Raw genomic sequence first — 21,982 nt, 5'->3', positions numbered from 1 at the left:
AGAGAGGATAGTCCATGCTCCGTAGGGTCGTCATTTAATAGAATTGCCACGCTTTTCATACGGACTAAAATATTTTCGATTTTTCGTCTCTCCAACAACCAGTAAGCCGCTATAATTTAAAGGTCTGGCAGTCAGTTTTCTTTTTATGTCCAGAATGGGAAAAATTTATTTCATGACTCTTTGAGATCGGAAAAGGTTGCGATTAATTAATCATTTACTGCATGAATTGACACCACCGAACGTGGGCGTTGAGCTAACTGTCGACGGTAACTCTACCTGTCGGTATAAATTGCAACTAATAAGTTCAATATCTGTGTTTTTGTGGGGGCAGATAAATTGTATACAAGATAAATCGTATACTCCCGTCGAAATCAGATAAATCATATACAGATGGATGGTGAGAGGATAATTCATATAATTTGCCAGTTTGTCAAACTGTTGGGCGATCGCGAAATTCACTCTGATTTCTGATCATTCATAATTTCATAGCCCTTCTTTCTCACAAATAATGTAAGGAATTTTTTTTACCTAATACCACCAATAATTCTCATTTGGATTATTAATTATTTCTGCACTAATATTTCCAAAGACATATATTTCACATCTAGATAAGGTGGATTGCCAATTATCGATACTATCCACAGACTGTCCAGCTTTTTAGGGTAACGTAACCAGTCTGTTGGCTTAAATTTTAAGCGTCTTTGAGAAGAACTTAGTTCATTCTGACATTGTTGAGTCCATATAAAATTTAAAAAATTCTAGTGAAGAACTGTGTGCAGCCCGTTTAGGAGTCCCCAATATTTTGTGTCAATCTGTGTGGCAGTGACCGTTCGTCTGTCCTGATTAGGACGGAGGCCAATTTTTAATAATTTTAAATAAGTTAAAGATACAGTCCTACAATTTCAGTAGTGTCTTGTCAGTGGGTCAGCTCTTTTAGTATTTGTGTCTCCAGATATCCGTCGAAGTTCATCCATGTGGAGCTCCTGCACCGAAGTGTCTTGCGTCCCCGTCCTTGACTTCATTCGTACCTATCTGTTTTTTCCGAGTCACTTGAACAGCTTACTCATTTTTTCATTTAAAATCTTCCAAAAGGTCTGATGTTTGATCTCAACAGTTTACTTATCATAATTTAGTCAGGCCAATTTGTTCATCCTGCATGAATCATCTTGTTACGTCTCATTCCTTTCAATACGTGTGTAGTCCTGGCAGCTTGATTTGGCTCGACGCTAGTTTGTTCACACTTTAAATTGAAGACCCCACTAACTCCAGTTGAGAAATCAAGAGATAACGGGAGTATAAGGAGTCTCCGACAAGGAAGCTTAGCCACTGAAAGTTTCTTGATAACCCAGCATTTGGATAAATGATAACAGCAAGTCAAACCGCAGGTTTGCTTGGTTTCAAGAAACCTTATTGGCAGCCTCTAAAACAAGCCACTAATTAGTGGCAATTGCTCCAAATCCTTGGTAACTAACATCATCACTCTATCTTTGAGCAGAGGTAAGTGAAATTGTCGTAACATCTTATGTCGTTAATAACTCTTGTAACTTATGTCGCAGCTGACAATGGAAGTAGAGAAAAATAGCCTCATATTTGAGGTTTTACATTTTCTGCTATCGCTGTCCAAATTACCAGAGACCTGAGTTGTTGGTGAGACCCACAGCTCAGCAAAACTTCGGTCTCTGCCTCCTAAAGTTTTTCCTTTTCATCATTGGGCCTTATTTGTACACTTTAGTACCTATCCTGAAAAGCCGCTTTCTGCTGACTTCAACTGGTCAAGGGCATGGAGAAAGGCAACAAAATACGTGATAGAAAGATAACTTCAGCGGCCTCGTCATATCGTTGGGTTTGTTCTAATTATCTTTTGTGAACATTAAAAAAAGTCGCTTGGTACCGAACGTCAAAATAATCAACAACTCTCGGGCCATCCTAGTCACCTTATTGGCTACTAATACCTAATTAATGATCACCATCTCTTCTTCCTTGAGGGTCCGAGGGTGAGATGTGTTTCAGATATTCTCAAGAATATCGACATTTCAAATAATAAATGTCAAATTCTGCTATCTATATTGCCCTTTTGCCTCTTCCGAAATGAGGTTAGTTTAAATTGTTGGTAGATTGCTAACAAATCATAACAAGAGTACAGTTTGATGTTCGGTACCCACCAACCAACAATTTGATGCTAGTATGCAATTTACCCATCGGACACCCAGTATATAAATTACCGTGTATGCGATTTATACTAACTCTGTTTTTGTTTCGTTTGCTCAAAAGTCATAGCCTACAAAATCTAGAGATGGAGCCAAAAGCAAAATATGTAATTATCATGTTGTTTGTGTTTTAATCAGGCGATAAATTGTGGTGTATCAGTGATATTCTTCAGTCAATGTTTTTCTCTCTAGTGACAATATGATTTTTGTTTCAAAACCCTTGGTTTCACCGATTTTTTACACGATGTAGCCCCAGCAAATTTTGACTCAAAATGTACTTCATGTACATATTTTTTCTTTAGACCTAACTTCGTGCCGCGCGCACGCCGAGTGTTTAATTCCTGAACATTTAAGGTGAGCTACAGGATTTTTCTTTCATTTTTTAGTTTTAAGGCTACCCTCCTGCATTACTTAAATATTCTAATCTGGGACCATTAATCGGTGCATTTTCACGATAGCATTGTATTTAACCTAACCTATTTGATTCCAGCGAAATGCTAGGTATGTGCTTCGCTTTTGTACTTTCTCACAATCTCATGTAAACAGTAATCAAAAACAATGAATTCCAACCCATTATTTTTCCACTAATTTTTTAAAGGATCAAATTTGAGCGTAGCCATAATTCTTTTCTGGAAGATCTTAGGACCACTTACTATCGGAATCCTAGTTTCAGCAGGGAACTTCACATGTCAGTAACTTTTCCGTAGAATGTAGTAGCATAGAGGAAATACAGAAGGTTGTGGCAAGCGGAGAAATGTACTTTTCTATGTCACAGCTAAATATGAAGCCGCCCTTCTAATTGGTTAATGGTATCGTGGGAAAACCGAGACCTCCTTGAAATTTAAAAAGAAACCGGGAAGGTTGTGAGATTCCCTTATTTTGGCTTCAGTAACTTGTAGTAATTGACTTTTTATGTTTCAATATGTTTTTCTATTGGCGTTCGACTGTAACTGAAAATAATTTGTAAGCTAAAAATATACATTTCTTATAATAACAACTTTCATCTCGACTCGTCCTGTTTGAAGGTATAACCATGTTAAATTACGTTCTGTGTGTTAAAAAAACAGAAATTGGAGAGTCATGGTAACTAAGTAATGTTCAATTGGATGACTGTCAATGTTAGATTCAGTGGTGATGTTGGTCTTTACACAGGTTCCATCATGAAATGAACTTTTTTTCGAACAGCGCGCCAGTCCGTATACTTTTCTACGTCACAGCCAATCTTTAAGATGGCTGCCTTGCCACAACCTTCTGTATTTTCTCTATGATGTGACAGTGCCTGTCCTGTGCTCCCCTCTGTACATCCTTAAGAATATCTCTCAAAATTGCATGGAAGCTCTAAGCCCATCAAACTATCAGCTGCCACAATGGACCACTAGACAAGGCACGAATTCAAGCATTCTGTTACATGTTTCTTAACCAGAATTTCACGTAGAATACGATTCGCACAACAAAAATTACTGAAACCAACTCCTAACGAAGACATTAACCTTTTTATTTCACATTGGTTACGCGGATTTTGAACTGCCCGCTCACAAGAAACTCAAAGCTCTGCGTGAGTCGAATCGCGCACCACAACGGTTTCAGCAAGCCTCTCAATTGAGCAATGTTCATTTCCCACCATGTGTTGTTCAAACTATAAGCAATTTGCTATAGCTGAACCAAAGCGTCAAGATTGAGGTTGCCAGATTTTTATATCGCATAGACTGTCATGATAACGTTTAGCGTGCGATGTGAATCACGCAGAGCATTGAGTTTCCATGCGAGTGGGTGTTTTGAATTCACGCATCAAGAATCATTAAATATATTCGTAAGGAGTTGATTTCGGTAATTTGCGATATGCGCATTGTGTTCTACGTGAAATTTTGGTCAAGAAACATGTATTTATCAAAATGCTGAAATTCGTACCTTGTCTAGTGGTCCATTTTAATGTACCTAAATTGATGGGATATCTTTAATGGTCGCTGTGACAGGCAGGGTCTCAAGTAGTTTGGAAAACCTGAAAAGCCAAGAAATGCACAGGCTACATGGAAATTTAGGGAACTGTGTGCTTAGCATTTTGGCTCCGAAATTTCAGCCAGTGCAATTAGATTTTCAATTCCTCAGTGCCTTTTTCCACAACAGAATCTAGAAGCGACAATTTAGTTCAAAGTATAGCAAAAATCAGCATAATTTGAAGCTGAAGAACTATTTGGAGTTTTGTGCAAAAATTGAGAAAAGTGAGAAAAATCAGAGGAATTCCTTATATGCCAGCTGAAACAATGAATTCTATTTTGGTACATGGTCATTAAGTATTAAATTATTCATGAAGATCCTGGGTACAAATAGAAAAAAATTATTCTTTTGTAAACTGGTAACTGTTTGTTTAGTGTCTAATTTGATTCCAGCAGACTAAATTTTTTGGGGGGATGTGGAATTTCTGATTTTCGGAGTATGAAAAATGCTCATCTCTCACCTATGTAATAAAATCAGAACTTGTCTGTATCCCCGCAAAATAAGTGAGAATTTGATGAGAAAGCTTGCACTGCAATGCTTAGTTTGTGACGTCTTGTACATCTACACATACAACTTATAGATAGAATGGAATCATGTACTTACGAATCGACAGTCACTGATAAAACTCTATGCCGTCTCTTTTTTTCCAGGAAAATGGAGGAACCAGCCAGAGCTGAGACAATAGAGACTTTGGAAAAGGAGCCAGAAACAAGAATAGCAGAAGTAACCTCAAATGATAGTGACAAGGGAAACTTAAACAACCAACCAAATCCTCTTGAGTGCTCGATATCAGAAATAGTTGTGGAGGAAAGTCTATCGGAAGGAGCTTCAGTGACAGACACTATGGAGAAAACTACAGTGGGAGAAGCGCCTGGCGAAATCTTAATGCAAGAAACTCAAGAGGAAACTGTTACTCAGACCAGTCAGGATACTCAACCTGCTTCGCGTCTTGTCAAAGTTGATAACTGGGGAATATTCTTTCTGCAGCAGCTCCATATGTTATATTTGAACAAAACGGACTGTGATTTTAACCTCCAGTTTCATGATGGACACAAACTTCAAGTAAGTATTTAAGAAAATTTTTAAAATAAGGGAGCTAATTATACCGCACAAGTTTTCGTTTAAATAAAAGGTTTTCAAAAACTCACTTGCGGCGACTTTTTTCCTGAGAGAAAAGTATCGAAGAAAAATTCATAGAATTATACACATTTTTAGTGTTAGTGCAAGGTGAATCCAGGTACCTAGTTTCTGATATGTCAGAATCGTTCCTACTAATGTTAGTTTCCAGTTTCATGTGAATTATTCTTCAAAATTAAAATTCCTTTGTTAGATTACTCCGAAATTTTCGTTTTTACAGCGTCTTTACGGTGGATAAGTGCAATGAGTCGGTTGCCTGCATGAGATACGGGCACATAGATATACACAGTATGGGTAAATTTGCCTCAAAAATCACGTTGGGTACATTAAAAAAGTCTGAAATCCACTCCTTAGGGCACAATCTGCATAGTTTATAAGATACTGTTTCAAGTTCCTTCGTGAAAAAGCGTTTGATAAGCTACCTATGCAGATTGCGCTCTAACTTCATAACTAACTTAGGATAATTCAGACTTTTTCGAGCAAATTTATTCCTGGATAATGCATTCAGTTGGCTATATCTCTTGCGTGCAACAGAACCATTTTTGGGGGTAAGTTACGTAGGGCCCCAAGACGGACTTGTCACGAAATGAAGGAAGGCCAAATAAATTTTGGGGAAGTCTTCGAACTTTCTGCACCCATGATATAACTAAGTACAATGCTTGCCTAAAAACTGGTTTTTGTCACTCTATTTCTTTGTGGCTAGAATGAAATTTTTTTCCTCCTTGTCCGGATTGAGGTATTTTACCAAACAGCAACAAGAAAAAGTTCCATTGTGTCTCAAGAGCCAGGGGGCCAGAGCCCAAAGGATTACATTCTCTCAATAATTCGTCAGTTCATTTGTTTTTTCACCCCAAGTATTTATTATCCTCTGATCTCATTACGAATAGACCAAATTAGAGAAGCGATTCAAAAACTTGATTCTTTTTGTTCTCAAACTTCAATCTCAATAAGATAAACTGAATATTGATAGACTTTTTCAGAACCTCATCAATGTGTCCTCTACACCAAGTGTATATTTTTCTTGCTATCTACCGGACAAGAATATTGCTCTCAGTGTTGTACTCTTTTTACTGTTCATATAATGTGCTCATATTCTCAAATGTGTATTGTTACAGGTCCACCGAATTGTTTTGAATGCTTGCACAGAGTTTTTCAAGAATTCTAATATTGAAGGATGCAACGTTTTACTTCCAGTGGAGTTTTCATATGAAGCATTTAATGCCATTGTGAAGTAAGTGTTCCCTTAGATTTAATCATGGGGAAAATCATACTTTTTAAGAGAGAAAATAATTACATATCTAAGTATGTAGTATTTAATAAATATACCACTCAGAAAAACTGACCCCAGTGCCTAAAAACTTGCTATAGATCTCTACATTGGGTAAGATTTAAAGCATCACTAGTATCACACATTGAAATTATGCTAAATCTACCAATAAATGACAGATTAGCATTTAGGATAAACAGTGAAATAAATTAATGAAAACTCCATTTGCCCTCCAAAGAAAGAAAATCTTTGAAGGTCAAATTTGTCATCAAAACATACATAGTGATGCTCGGCTCTGCTCTTTCTATACGGAGAAAAAAACTTCGTGCATGGGACCCAAAGTTGAGGTCATATGGATCTCTGAAGTTTTCGGATCACGCTTCCAAAAATTTGAGATCCAACTGCCGAAGTTCGGGTCAGACACCTGAAGTACTTCGGTATGTACCAAGTACTTCAGATGTGTGACCTGAACCCTTCAGTATGTACCTAAGTACTTCAGATGTCTGACCCGAACTTTGGCAGCTGGACCTCAAGTTTGCGGATGTGTGATCCGAAAACTTCAGAGGTCCATATGACCTCAACTTCGGGTCCCATGCACAGTTTTTTTCTTCGTCTAATCTAATGACCCTCTACGCTATTGGTGCCACCACCAGGAGAGATTTTCTCTGTATAATTGACCACAAGTTACACAAAAATATCATTGAAATCTAGCACAGAAATAACATAAGAATGACTACGGAACAATACTGCTTGACAATTTTGCAGGATTAAGAATATCTTTGCCATATTTGTAATTTTGAGATTAGATTTGCAATTGTCTTTATACATCACAGCATCATTATAGGGCTCCCATGCAGAATTGGAGAAAATTAAAAACATAAGCTTTTTTTCAGAATTTTAATGCAGGAAATTGAATTTTTTGAATGAATTTTTTTTTTAATGCAGGAAAGTTGCTAACTTATTTTCACCAAAATGGTTAGTTATGCGGTATCGTTCCTTAACTCTTGTTAAGCTACTTGCACTAAATAGCCTGATTTCAACAAAAACTGGAAGGCACATTTTTTGGAAGATTTTTGTCAGCACAAACAACTTGCTGCCTGAAAGACTGCTGTTCTGGTTAAAAATTTAGTGACTTGGTTGCTTGTCTTAGTGCTACATGGACACCTGGAAAATGCAGAGATCAGGAAGTTCCAAGCCTTTCCCTAAATACAATGGGCCCTCCTCCATTTATAAGCAATGAAACTGCATTTTGAAAGAAGATTTTTCATAATAATGCTGCAGTAGCAGTTGGAAGGTGCACCATCTATCTGCTACTCATTTTGATGAACAATAAGGCCCTCCTTCTTTTTTCTTCTACCGAATTGTACTGCAACCTGCAAAGTCCATACTACGACTCCTCAATCACACTGGTGTAGCCTGCAGTTTATTTTTCAACTTCCTTTTCTGCTCAGGTTTTCATTTTTCTCTCTCACATTTCACAGTTTTATGTACACGGGGCGACTTGAGTACAGGGATGATATCTACAACAATATGTACTCAATAGCAAAGGTGCTGAAAATGGCTGTACTTGTGAAGTTACTGGAAGCTCAGATTCAGAATCAGGTTGGTTATCTGTTATATCACACCACTTCGACCACACAAATAAATATCATTTTTACTAAGTTTGATCACTCTCCGGAAGTATCTGTCAAGGGTATTGTTTAAAAAAATTTACATTTGATGCCTTGGATACTCTGTTTAGAGTTTTGTTTTTTTGTTCTTTTTGGCACCAAAATGGGCCTGTTGCAAACTTTTGCTAGAGCAAAACTAAGAGTTGTTTCTTATAGATAATGCCTCAAAAATCACGATGAGCGCATCGGCAAACTCTGAAATGCACTCATAACTTCACAATCTGCGTAAGAAATTTGCGGTTTTTTGAGCTTCCCGCTTCAAAAACGATACTACGGCACAGGTGAACATTTTGTAAGAGGAGTCGTTCCATCGTCGGCAATAATCATCATAGCCGACGCCAATCCGCCAAAACACGTTTGATGGGACGAGATAACACCTGAACTGGATTAGACCAGATAACAATCGGTGTGTTAACGTTCATATTTTCCACGCCCGAATGGATTGACCTTGAACTCTCCTTGAATTACGCGCGGAACTGCGTGCAAGCGTCGGCCATGATGAATATCGCTGACAATGGAGCGACTCCTCTAACAAAATGTTCACCTACGCCGTAGTATCGTTTTTGAAGCGGGAAGCTTAAAAAAACGCAAATTTCTTACGCAGATTGTGAAGTTATGAGTGCAATTCAGACTTTGCCGATGCGCTCATCGTGATTTTTGAGGCATTATCTACAAAAAAGAACTCTTATTTTTGCTCTAGCAAAAGTTTGCAACAGGCCCATTGTGGAAAAAAATCGAATCAAACTGAAGTTTAAACAGTTTGAGCTTTGGAATTTAAGAAATAAACTTTAAGCCCAAAATGAGCTTGTTAATATCATTTCGGGACACTAGGAAATGTAGGTATTCCATTGAAAAATGTTTTTGTTCGGATTTTTTCCAACTTGACAAGAATTGCTCTCCTAAAAAATCAGCCTACATTTTGCAATGAAAAACTTCTGTATCCAGCTCATCCACAAAAGCCCTTTAACCCATTCGCCTCACATGACGAGTTTACTTGTCAGCGGGTGCCTAGGACATTATCTCAGCTGACGAGTTAATTCGCGTCATTTTCGCCATTTCGACGCTTGAGATGCCATCTATCGGAAAAGTGAAAAAATACTGCCAAAAAAATCGCATAGCAACGCTGATAGATGCCGTGAATCAACTCGTCAACTGAGATATGTCCCGCGCGCGCGCTAACGAGTATACTCGTCAAACGAGGCGAATGGGTTAATTCACATGAGGAAATTAATGGCACACATTGCTGGTCGAAGTGCAGAACCATGTATCTCCACTGCGGGGTTTCAACAATTTTGCTCCTCTTCTATTTTTTCAAGGAGAAACAAACCAAATTTATACCTTGAAATAAACACAGAATATGCTGCTGGCAGAAAAGAAAAATCAGGAAAGTTTTAAAGAAATTACAGGGATTAGTTTATCAAAGAAAAAATGAAGTCTGACAGGAAATCTGCAAAGTCGCAAAGGGAGAAACGTGGTTTTGCACTTTGACCGTTGGTACAGTGATTCTAAAATGAGCCATAAATAGTAGTCATTAATTGCTAAATGTAACTTGTCCAGATTAGTGTGTAAGTAAAGCATCAAATTGCTGTATCAAATGTTATACTTTTTTCATTTATTACCCTAGGTACATTAATTTCATATAATACTAAAAACTTCTCTGAATGACAGTATGTAGGATGTTTGTCTTCCTCTTTTTTTCTTTATACGTGCTGTAGGAGCCATCTATGATTGAATAATCCATGTAAGGGTTTCCTTTCTTATTTCAGGATAGTTCAGCGGTGTCAGCATTTAACAGCATTGCAGCTGATGGTAAAACAGCTCCACTTTTTGAAGCCAAAGTAGGAAAAACAACCAAAATGGTGAAGAAAGTAATAGCCAATGGAAAGAAATCGATCATCAAACCTTTATCTCCCAACTTTCCAAAGTCAACTCTTCCTGGTAAAAAGTATGTATACCAAGTTGAATTCGTACTTTGAAAATTTGGCGGTAGTAAGGACTGATTCTTCTCATAGACACCATTTGTAGACCGCCATTTTGAAGAGGCTTTGATATTTTGGAAATTGAATGTCAAATTCATTTTTTTGGAGTCCAATAACCAGAAAAAACTTTGTATCCCAATCAATTAACAAATAGCAGAGATGCTACTTTTTCTGCCACTTTGAATTGAGCAGCAACCATTTTGAAAGACGAAAGATATAGGCTTGCAATTTCTAACAAACTATTTATTTTCTTTGTATTCTTTCAAAATAATGTGTTGTTAAAAGGAGCCGCAACTGAAATTGTTGTTATCCTCATCTCTGGGCCCCTTATGTAGGCTCCTTTGGGGGTTATAACTGCTTTCAAAACTTTCCCCTTGGATAAAACTACGATAGTACGGACTGGAACAGTTTTATTCAGAAATTGAAAATATAACAAAGTGTCCAGTGATTTTTTGCCCATACCTGTAAATGTAACAGAAATACACTATAATCATATGAAATTGCAGGCGCATTCAAAGGAGGTGCAGAATGCTTTGGGAAGATTGAGCTGGGACGTGGGCACCCTCCTTGTTTATGTAAATTAAGACATTAGGGGGCCTATCCATTTCTTTTTCTCACACTGCGTGCTCATTTGTAATCTCTGTTTTATGTAGTTTGAAAGTGACATCGAATTATAAATATGAGTAGTTGAAAGGTATTTCTATGTAACTAATATTCACTTAAGACATTTAAAGACATCCATGTCATTGACAGGGTTGACACAGTCAGCAAATGTGGGATATCCCAAGAAAGGTCAGGGAATTTTGGAAAGTCAGGAAAAATTTATAAATGTCAGGCAAAATGACGAAAGTTCAGGGAAATATTGTTGAGTCACCTTTATTTGCTTTCTCATTTGACGTTCGAAAAGAAAACTAACTCAAATTATGTCTTTTAACCATCTTGCATACCCTCAATTATCTAGTGAAATGATGGAAATGTCAGGGAATTTCATTTTCCAAAGTCTGTGGCAACCTTGTATCAAGAAAAATCCAATTTACAAGAAATATGATCAAGCCCCTCCGTCGCTTAAGTACCTTTACTAAAATCACTCAGACTACTCCCTGGGGAGAAAATTCAGGGTGTCTGCAGGTCTGGAAAACCGGGAAAAATCAGGGAATTTGATCACTGTCTGGAAAACCGGGAAAAGTCAGGGAATTCGATCGAAAACCGGTGAAAGTCAGGGAATTTTCGCAATTCGAGCATTTCGCGGCTATTTTTGCTCGTCACTGCCGAATTGGCCGAGTAGCTCGCTTGCGTGGCTGATAATGTAAACTGCTCTGTTCAACCAGTTTGCAACACGGCCGCTAGGTTCACTAATGTGTGTTCCCTAACTTTAAAGATCGAATCGATCTGCCCTATTTAATTTATCTACTTAATTCATGCTAAATGGCAAGATAGACTAAATAGACTTGAATGAAGTTAACTTGCTAACAGCAGAAAATTACAGTAAATAATGATAGGAAACTAAGTGCCCTAGTTTTGAGCAGATGGTTAATCAATTTTTTCAATAAGTTAAAAAATTTAATGAAAGTGCTAGAATTTTAGTTTTTCTTTAACTGAAAAAAGAAATATTTAATGTCAACCGCATTTTGCATGAAATTTTTCTGGTTCTTAAATCAACATGTTCACAACTGGTGCATCCACCTTGTAGAAATATTATTGGTGGATTATATTCTAACAAGCCAACGCTTGTTGAGTATAAGACAAATTCAATACCAACAATAGGTTCTGGAATCCATTGAATTAATTGACCTAAAAAAAAAAAAAAAAAAAAAAAAAAAAAAAAAAAAAAAAAAAAAAAATTCCCGAATCAAGCAAATTTATCTAAAATCGAGAAGAGACTCGTATTTCCTCTTGATTATAGCAAAATCTACCTGAGTTAGGCACATTTACAACTCTTGTTTTATATTTTAAGAAAAAGAAACTTGTATTTTCAGGGCACTAAGTAATATGCCAATATTTATGGAATCACCAGGGTGAACTAAAGTTTGAATTTTCAAAAGTATACGGGGCAATATGTCACAAAGAGAGCGTAGTAGAGCTTAAAAATTAAATTTTGAAGGTGAATTTTAGTTTGAGTATACCATTTTGGAATTAGCTTTATTTTGAGTATTTAGGATCTCGTTCCTTTCAAAAGCATTACTCAACTCCTCCCAACGCCATGGTAATTCAGAATATGACTTTACGGGGTCATTCCTAAGGATAGTTTTTTTTAATATTTTCTAACTAGTTCATCGTATGGCTAGACCCAAAAAGTCAGGGAATTTTGTTATTTTTTGTCATGGAAAACCTGGAATTGTCAGGGAATTTCATTTTGAAAATCGTGTAGACACCCTGAAATTTATAAATTTAGCCCTGACTTTATTTTATAACATACTGAATTGATCACAAATAAAAAGTATTTGCCGAGACTTTTAATGAGATGTTGCCTTTCACAGGTTACCAATTTGGAAGAAACGGACAAAACCATTAGAACCAACTCCATTCTTAACAACAAATGGTATCTTAAAGCGGAACATGTAAGTAAAATCTTCCAATTTTTCTTTTTGCACCTGTTGAGCTTGTCAGAAGGCTCACACGTACCTTTCCTACATTGATTTTTTGACCTTTCCATTTGAAAATCTCTGAAAATTTTCAAAAGGCCAGGAAAAATTTTACCCTAAAATGTCTGAAAAACATGCGTTTTCAAACCTTTCTTGGGGAGGGAGGGGGATATAAAAAAAACAAGCATCTTTTCCAAACTTTTCAGGACCCAAGATGCCTTTTAGAATGTTGGCTGCTGATGACTGGTGTCTAAAGCTTCCTGAAGCTCCGCAATGATGCTGTTATGCGCCTGTAAGTTTCTTTTTGTTCTGAGTTGGGTTAATGGACCCAGTGATCGGTGCCAAGCCAAAAGCAAATTCGTACAGCCCTGTCAGTCCGTAGCCATATGTATGAATGCATGGAAACATGAGGCCCACAGCAACGGCAGAATACAAAAACTGCTTATGGACATAGAGTTGCTGGAATCCTGAGCGTCAGGCCCTTGGTAGTCATCATGTCAAATTATTCAACTTTCTTTAATTTTCATGTCTTTAGTTTCGCTGTCATGTTTGTTCTTGACTTTGAACTTTTGATAAGAGGAAATTTACACCTAGTTGGTATCATAAGGACTCCGAATTCGTTTTTTCCCAAAATGCGCTTCTGTGAAACTTGATTCTGATGTAAATGCTCGTACCGAGTCTCTCAATATTTTACCTGCAAAAAAGTCTCTACAAAATTCAAAAACTTTCTTATCAATGCAGTTTTTTATTTTCCTCCTACCCCCTGCAGAATTATTAGCCAGTGGTGGATACAGACTCGTTTTAATTACAACATAAAACAATAATTGAATTTAACTGTAGGGATGTTTATGAAAATTCACATCCTTGGTACCAATATCCTTTGGGAAACTTTGGTTTTCAGGAGGGGAAAATCTCCCCTGCTGGGTTCACAAAAAAGTAGAAAATAGTAGTCAAAAAAAGCCTTACTTATCGTTCAGACCTTGAATTCTCTTCCTCTCTTACATCTTGTCTTTAGCAGTTTGCTGATTTATTTTTTTTATTTCTGTGTAGATTGGATCCTGCAACTCCTGTTCGTTTTGAATGGCCTGACAATACCCAAGAGCCCACATCATTGCTGGATGAATTTCAGGATCTTTCTTATGAAACAAAGCCTCTTCTAAAACCTAATAGTGGTGAACTCAAATATCTTTCTGCTGAAGATTTTGATTCAAAAGTCAACACTGTTCTCAAGAGGAAATTTACTGAGGAGTTTTCAGAAGAATCCTTTGAAAAGCGCTCACGATATCAAGGCACAACGGATCAGATTTACTCCACCGACGATTTCAGTAACGTTGATACGGAACCCACCATTAAAGATGCACCTCAAATAGATGTAACCTTTAATGATTATGATGATAGCAGTGATGATGACAATGCCGGTGAAATGTTATCGCAGTCTTCCACAGGTCCTAGTTCTAATTTGAACCCAATTTCTGGCGATAGTAGGCCCAGCCCCTATTTGAACCATACTCCTAGTGATGACAGGCCTAGTGCTGATCCAAACTGTACTCCTAGCGATAGCAGGTGTAGTAATGATTTGAACCGTACTCCAAGCGATAGCAGGCCTATCACACCCACTACTTCAACTCCCAAACCCATATTGAAAACTAGCGGAACGCCCTCGTCCCAAAAGAAAGTTAGATTCTCCCTCGAGGAGAAAGAGAACGCCCAAAATATTGATGACCAGAACGGCAGTTCTATCGGAAGTAACAAATCTGGACAAATTAGACAAACAAATAGTTTTTTCAATACAAAGACAGGTGATGTTGATTCTGTGAGTATTGTTGACAATTCAGGATTGAAACCTGTCCCGGGGAAGCCGTATTTTATTGAGAAAGATGTGGCCTCCATAAAGCAAGCTTGCATTGGCAAGTCACCAGTCACAGAAAAACTAAGTGTTAATCCCAGTTCTACTTTAAAAAATAAAGGTAAAGTGTTAGCAAAAAAAGAGCCAGAACTCCGACATGATAATGCTTTTGAGAAAAAAGAACAGATTATGAATTTAGTTCCAAAAACAGAAGCTACCGATGTTGAACATGAAAACATTTCTATTGAAGCTGTCTCAGTTCACAAGTCAAATAAAACTACCCTGAAGTCTTCAGAATCCCAGATCTCTGATCAAAATCAAGTTTCTTTGAAACCTGATGTGCCAACTGGCAAAACTGCGCCACCAAACCATGCCAGAATTGTGCAAGAAGTACTGAAAAAGTACCCACATCTATTGCATAAAAACGTACGGCTAAAAATAATGAATCCTGATGGGAACAAAGACTCTGTAATGAATATAAAAATCAACCGTCAAACTAGTAGTAAAATTTCAAAAAATATTCAATCTCCGAGTGGAAAGGGGAAAGATTCCAATGGAGTAGTAGAAACTCCAAAAAAATCCTCAGTCAAAGACCCCTGCAAACCACCATGGTTGTGCTCTCCATGCGGTATCAATGGTAAGCCACGGAACTTCGAAAGTTATTTCTTATACCACAAACATTTGCAAGAAATTCATAAAGAAAAAATGGATTCAAGAATCTGCCCCCACTGTGGACAAAAGTTTACAAAACGCAACTTGCTCCTCTACCATCTCCTTACAAAACATAATGTACCTCCTCCGCGTAATATGGTTTTCCCTAAATGCGATCAGTGCGATTACATTGCACTGAGTGAGAGTTTGTTAATAAAACACCGAAAGTCCACTGCCCACCAATCTGAATTCGAATGTAAGGTCTGTTGCATGAAATTTAAAAGTAATGGTGCTCTCCAAGGTCACATGCAAACCAAATTACACTACAACGAGCCTCCTAAATTGTATAAGTGCCTGTATTGTAATGATACGTTCAGCCGTAATATCAACCTGAAGGCTCATATTCGCAGCGCTCATATGAAAGGACCCCCTCAAGAACAAGTTTTCAGTGATGCTCACCTCTATGATAAAGGATCAATGGAACAGCAGGGTAGAGCTGGAAGCGAAGAGTGTACTTTAGTCTTAAACTCAGGTGTTACACTGGTCACGGATGCAACTCAAGTACCGTTACTTCCATCATCAGAATCTGAGGCATTAAATAATGTTGCCAGTGGCATCGCTACTTCAATAGGATTGAACGATAGCTTAGTTAATGGTGAAACAGTTATTCTACTAAATGAAGGCACGGAATACTTTTTACAGAATAGTAACAATCAAGGAGAATATATTGTACCAGAAATTTTATCGCACTCAGACCAAATTTACGCATTTCGAGGGAAAGATCAGCTAGAGCAAGTTACACAGTTAACTAATTTGTGTCCTGATGTTCCCACCTCCGTGAGTCATATTATATCTGAAGATACTATAGTAACGATAGATGATGGCTCTCATCATTATGCCAATGAGTATAGTGTACCATTGTCATCGGCCGATCAAGTGCATACCCGTGATAGTAATCAGTTAATTCTTTTTACACTGAGTGAGTCAGATTCTGCCCAAAAAATGTGCAGTTCAAACTCTCAGACCATCATTGTTACGCAAGCTAGTGAAAATTTACCAGTAAGACCAATGTACTCAGGTGAAGTATGTCCCACAGATAAAATTCCTGAGGCCAGTTTTAATAACAGCATCAATTGCACAATACCTGCTCAGTTTGGAACTGAGACTGTAGTTACTGCCGCAACGGGTCAGGAACAGAATTCAGAGACATCCTTGATTGAGAACTCATCCAACAGTAGCGGGGAGGTGGAGTCTTCAACTCTAAGCATAGACTTGGATCGTTGCAACCCAGATAGCTCTTACGCTGCTTCAGTGTCAAATGAAGATAGTTTCTCTGCAGGTTCAGAGGTTGTCACAGAGCCAATTGCAGGAGACCTAGGTAGATCGAGCTGTAAAGCAGGTGCAAAACAAATGGAAGCATTAGTCCAAGATTGGGACGAATTTAGTGATGAGGAACAGCCAGAAGAAGTCGATGATGACAGAAAAGTTTCCAATATGCCGTGCCGACCAGTTTTTGGTCCACTTGAAACTGATCAGTTCTAGTACTAGTGTTTTAAATAACTTATTTCTAATTCATCATCAAACTTTGTGTCCTTGCTTCAGAGTTCTCTGAACATGTATGTATGTAATGATGCTTTTATATCTGTACAGCATAAATTATTCAAATTTTGTAAATCTTTCCCTTCACATATTTGACGAATTATCCGTGCCAATATTTAACGAAACTTATCATTTTAGACAAAAATCCACCAGCCCAAGCTTACAATAGTGATGGTATGCTTAAAGTTTTTTAAAACAACATCAATCGTACTGTTTAGTTAAAAGATGACCGTTCGATTTCCTCCAGCTTTAACTATATTTAGACCTAGATTTTCTCCATCTTTAACTGTAATGAGATTTATAAGAATGGGTTGACAGAAATTCCACTCCTTATGCTATGGTAGAAACCTGACTGCGGCAAAATGAATTGGATCCTCCAGAGTTACTGCTTTAATCAATCCATACTTCAGTCTCAGCAACTTTAAACCTTGCGTGTCCCACATATTTCAACACAAAGATCAGCAATCACAAATCAAAGGCTAATTTTGAAAGATGGTGTAATTGTAATAGAATTCCAATGGCCTTCTTGTTGCTCTTCAAATTAGTCGTCCAAATGCGTTCCTCTCAAAATGAAAAGGAGATGGAATCATGCTGCTGTTTTTTCTTGTTTAATGTTGTGAATCCAGTGAAACTAATTCTGGTGTGTGAGAACCAGAGAACTTTGCCTTGGTTCCTACTGTAGTTAATATCCTCTCAAAATATTTTTAATTTGAAGCAAAGTCAGGCATTAATTTGATATGAGCTATTTTTAACTTTGCTCGGCTGCTTTTAATGGGGGAAAAAATAATCTGTCATTCATAATAGTCTCAATTTTGAGAAAATCAGGGTTTAAAATAGAGCTGCTCAGCAATGAGTGGCCTGAGTGAAATTCTGAACCTGTCCTGAAGTCATATAATATTAAAAATGAACCCCGTCTATTATGAAAGACAACATTTTTCAGACCTATTTTAGAATTGACAGGTCTAATGTTGATTTTCGTAAGCAGACAGGTGTTTTTATAGCTGCACCTGTGCCTCTGGCTGCTGATCAATGTAGGCTGTCCAAATAATGTCCTTATCCTTGCTGAAACTCAATGATATTGATCTCAACATAAGAATGTTTATTATTTATTTTAAATAGCTGTACCATTTACATTGTTTTGTGAAGAGCACAAGGAAGCTTCTTCATGCTTGGTAGCAGTACCAAAACCTTTTTTTTAAAACTCAAAGCAAAAATTAGTTGGAGTCAGGTATTGTTTAAAGTTTAGAGTGATCATGGATTTTTTGATCTGAAACAATTGTGGCTACTGCAATCACATGAGGAAATAAAATGAATACTTGTCAAATGTAGACAAAAGTGAATCAAATATAAATCATTGTCTTCAAATGCAGAGTTTGCAATGCTCTGAATCCAGCAAAGTTTGAGCAAAGTCTCAATTGTTTAGGTACCCACAGTTGTTCCATCAAGCAGATTTGTAAATAAGCTCTTACTATGAATAAGTTTTTGTTTCTAGTTAGTTTTTTTTATAGAAATTCGTAGTTGTTCAATGAGTTATTCTTTCAATTACTTATTTACTTTATTTATCAGTTTGTATGTCAGTCAAATATTGAGTATTGCCATTGTCCATTTGTTGTAAAGCACTCAAGGCCTGCAGAGAGTAACATTTGAAACTGTAAATGGCTCAAAAGAAATCCAACTTAAGTGCTCAAGGAGCCTCACGAGCTAAACTGCCGTGCTAAGGAAGAACGCTGTATGTACATTCGAGTTTCCCAATTTCCTTCGGTAAAATGTTTATTTTTCAGGAAAGCCAGGAATATTTCTCCTTGAAATTTTCAGGAAGTTTGTGTGAAATTGTGAACAATATTATCTGAAAAATTGGGAGAAAAATATTCATAAGTTTATCAGGAAATTCGTGTGTTATCAATCGAAATTTGGCGACATTTTGAGTTTCATACAGCGTTTTTACTTTGCACAGCAGTAAAAGAGGTGGACTTTCAATATGAAATGCATAATATATTTTTACATTTAATCATTCAAATGAATAATTTTTTAGAACAACATGAAAATTTCATTTGAATGACCAGCTACCGCACATCACAAATCTCATGATTGTTAAGCTTTCGTCACTGAATGAACCTCTATCAATATTAATGAGTCAGACTCAGTGATACTGCAGTCCTCATATTTACCTGCCATCCAAAATTCTCAGATTTTTCTTTCCCCAACCTGTGTACTTATCAGATACTAATATTTCAGTCAGCACAATGTTGTTTGCCTGTTTGCGCTTTATTTGATAAAGGAACTACTTGTTAATTCTTGTAGAGGGAAACCACAAACTTTTAGATTAAATTAAGAGAGAGCAGCAGAATCGAAGCGCTGGGTGTAGAAAGGGGACTTCTTGGTCATGTTTTGCCAGAATTTCCGTTATGGAGCATCTATTGTGCTCAAAGCAAATAAATGTAAATTATCAAAACTATTACTAATTTTCTCCATGGATTTACAATGCTCTCAACGAAAAAATTCAGAAAAATATCTCAATAGTTTCCCATCTAAAATATTATTTAGTATCAAAGATTTTGAAAAATTGCAGCTGAGATTCCCTTTCTGCACCGAACGCCTGAATCGCTCTTTTTACTATACATGTCTTAGACTTATATTTTTGATAATTAAGAACAGGAAATCTTTCATTTTAGTCAAGGGAAGCTTACGAAAGGTTTGGAGAGAGGAATTTGTTCCCTAAAGACTGACACTGTGATGATCGATTGTATGACTAGGGCTGAAGAAATTAAGGTTATGGTGCCAACCCCAAAAAATAATTTTTCACTTCTAATTCTTGCTTCTCTTTCACTTTTAGCACTAAATATTAGGAGGCAAAAATATTTGTAATATTTGTAAATTTTCGTTGTTATTCCATGTAGCAAGTGTCCTGCTCTTTATCTTCTGTTATATCAGGTGCAAAAGACCTTTGGAATGAAAAACAGGAAGCACCATTAGTAGCGGAGCACATCATAATGTAGTCTATCACTCTGTATTTCTGAGTCTCAACTGCAGGTGCATATGTCAATCATAACGAATCACAATACCACACACTACCATTCATTCTTCGTAAGAGAAAAAAAATACCCGTATTTTGGCTTGAAATTTCTTTAGTTTGAACATTTAACTGTTCAAAGTAAGGAGATAAAATTACAAGCAGCATTTTGAATTCATTTTCCCCCTCAGAAATGAAGTATTCGCGGATATTTTGAGATGATGTTACATGGAGTTGGATTTCAGCCGTTAATAAATATCATTAGGGGATTGATAGGTACCCAGTTTCTGCTTTTCTCCTCTCTATTTTTTGTCTCGTATGTTTCGTTCAGTTTTTCTTTTTCATTTTGTGTGGCAGAATTGTTCAATGACTTGACTATTCTGTTATTTTTTCATTGCTTGCCTTCTATCGAAAGGACCTTAAACAACATTACACAGACCTTAGATCAGTGATGTGCCTCTTTTCTCAATCAGGTTCATTCAGCATTTCCATTTTTATTTATTTATTTTTTTTTAACAGGAAATGCTCCTGTTAAAAAAAAAATTATACCCCCATTTACATCTAATGCACCTTATCGACTGCATTACTGCTTCTTGCTTTTACCTGTTCTTATTTCTCACCTGTCGAAGTCCACACAACTTTGGCTCCCAGTAATGATGTATTGACGGTGAAACTGCAGGAACATGTATATTGTTATCGGTGTTTCAAAATCTCCGCTACCATTTCATTTTAAAGAGGACAAACCAAAGCTATTTCTTGAAAGGTCCAGAGAATATTCTTCTCAAAGGAAAGAATAATCCGGGAAGTATTCAAAAAATGACGACGAGTATTTTTCCTCTTTAAACATGAATTCTGCAATGTTACAAACTGAGGTACGCATTCCTGCAGTTTCTCTGTTGATTTATTCTTTGTATTATTTGATAAAAAAGTTACAGATTACCTGTTATTTTTTTAAATGCTAATCATTTAACTACAAAGGTAATGTTACAAGTCTTAACCATAGCCATACTGATCAGTTTTTCTCACAAAAGTGTCTGAAAGTTCTTTGTATTGTGGAAGTCAAATGTGTTTACTCCAAATATGTGGGTATTTTGAAAGTCTGTAACTTAAACTCTAGTCGTTTTTAGTTTAATAATTATCTTTTTACAGAAAATGTTTGCTTTTCATCGTTCAGGAGTAAATTCAATAATAAGATTGTTTGTTTACTGTAACAGTGAGAATACATTTGTATTTACAAGTATGACATGATTTTTGTTGTATTTACTTTTTCATATCCTCTTCTACATAAATATTTTTTTTACCTCTTCTGATGGGAACTACGTTTACCTCTATTCTAATGATTGATCATAGATTACTTGCAATCTTTCCCTTCTTGACAATTTAACACCCAAGAAAAGCACTAGGTATACGTAGGTTTAATTCAGGATTTCACCCTTAAGAAATTAATGATTTTTTGGTGAACAATAGGACTGCTCATGATTAATTGTCAGAATTTTTTTTGAGTTCCATGGAGGTCGATCAGCACTCTTTTCACCTCCAAGAAAATTTTCTGTCCTATAATTTGAACAGAAACTTGTCTCCAAAAGGACGAGTCATGTTTCTTTCTATTATGACTAACCATCTTACAACATCTACAGTGTAAGTCGGCAATCAGTTAACTCGTTTGCGGTGTCTGAAAATCTTCGCCTCTATGTTATTATTTTAAAGGAGAACAAATTGACATCATTCCTTGAAGTTTATGCTGAATTTTCTTCGCACAGAGAAAGAAAATCACAGCAGTTTTAAAGAATTGTTGTTGAGTAGTTTTTCGTTTAAAAAATAAAGTATGACAGGAAGTCTGCGATGTCGCAAACCGATTTATGTGATTGCCGACTTACACCGTCAATATGTGCCGAAGTAGCAGTGATTTTTCTACTTTGTAAACTCAAATGTTTTCAAAATTAACTTATACATACAGTACTTAATCCCTGTAGTTCAATAGAGTGAACTTCCAATGGTGGGCACGATTTTCCATATCATTTACTTGATGTGAAATATTG

General features: G+C 36.7%; 1 protein-coding gene across 1 annotated transcript; it reads left to right on the top strand.

Annotated features, from left to right (window-relative positions):
• The first annotated feature begins 322 nt into the window (after positions 1–322).
• Positions 323–21,186, top strand: Cp190 (centrosome-associated zinc finger protein CP190). The gene is made up of 7 exons (XM_019040950.2): positions 323–2,561; positions 4,853–5,264; positions 6,455–6,570; positions 8,088–8,208; positions 10,043–10,221; positions 12,733–12,813; positions 13,888–21,186. Exons 2-7 carry the CDS (start codon positions 4,857–4,859, stop codon positions 16,874–16,876), a joined length of 3,894 nt encoding a protein of 1,297 aa, XP_018896495.2. The 5' UTR covers positions 323–2,561; positions 4,853–4,856; the 3' UTR covers positions 16,877–21,186.
• The last annotated feature ends 796 nt before the right edge of the window (positions 21,187–21,982 follow it).

The sequence above is a fragment of the Bemisia tabaci genome, chromosome 2, assembly GCF_918797505.1.
Source record: "Bemisia tabaci chromosome 2, PGI_BMITA_v3".
NCBI classification, from domain to species: Eukaryota; Metazoa; Arthropoda; class Insecta; order Hemiptera; family Aleyrodidae; genus Bemisia; species Bemisia tabaci.
This window is presented reverse-complemented; position numbering and strand designations above follow the sequence as displayed.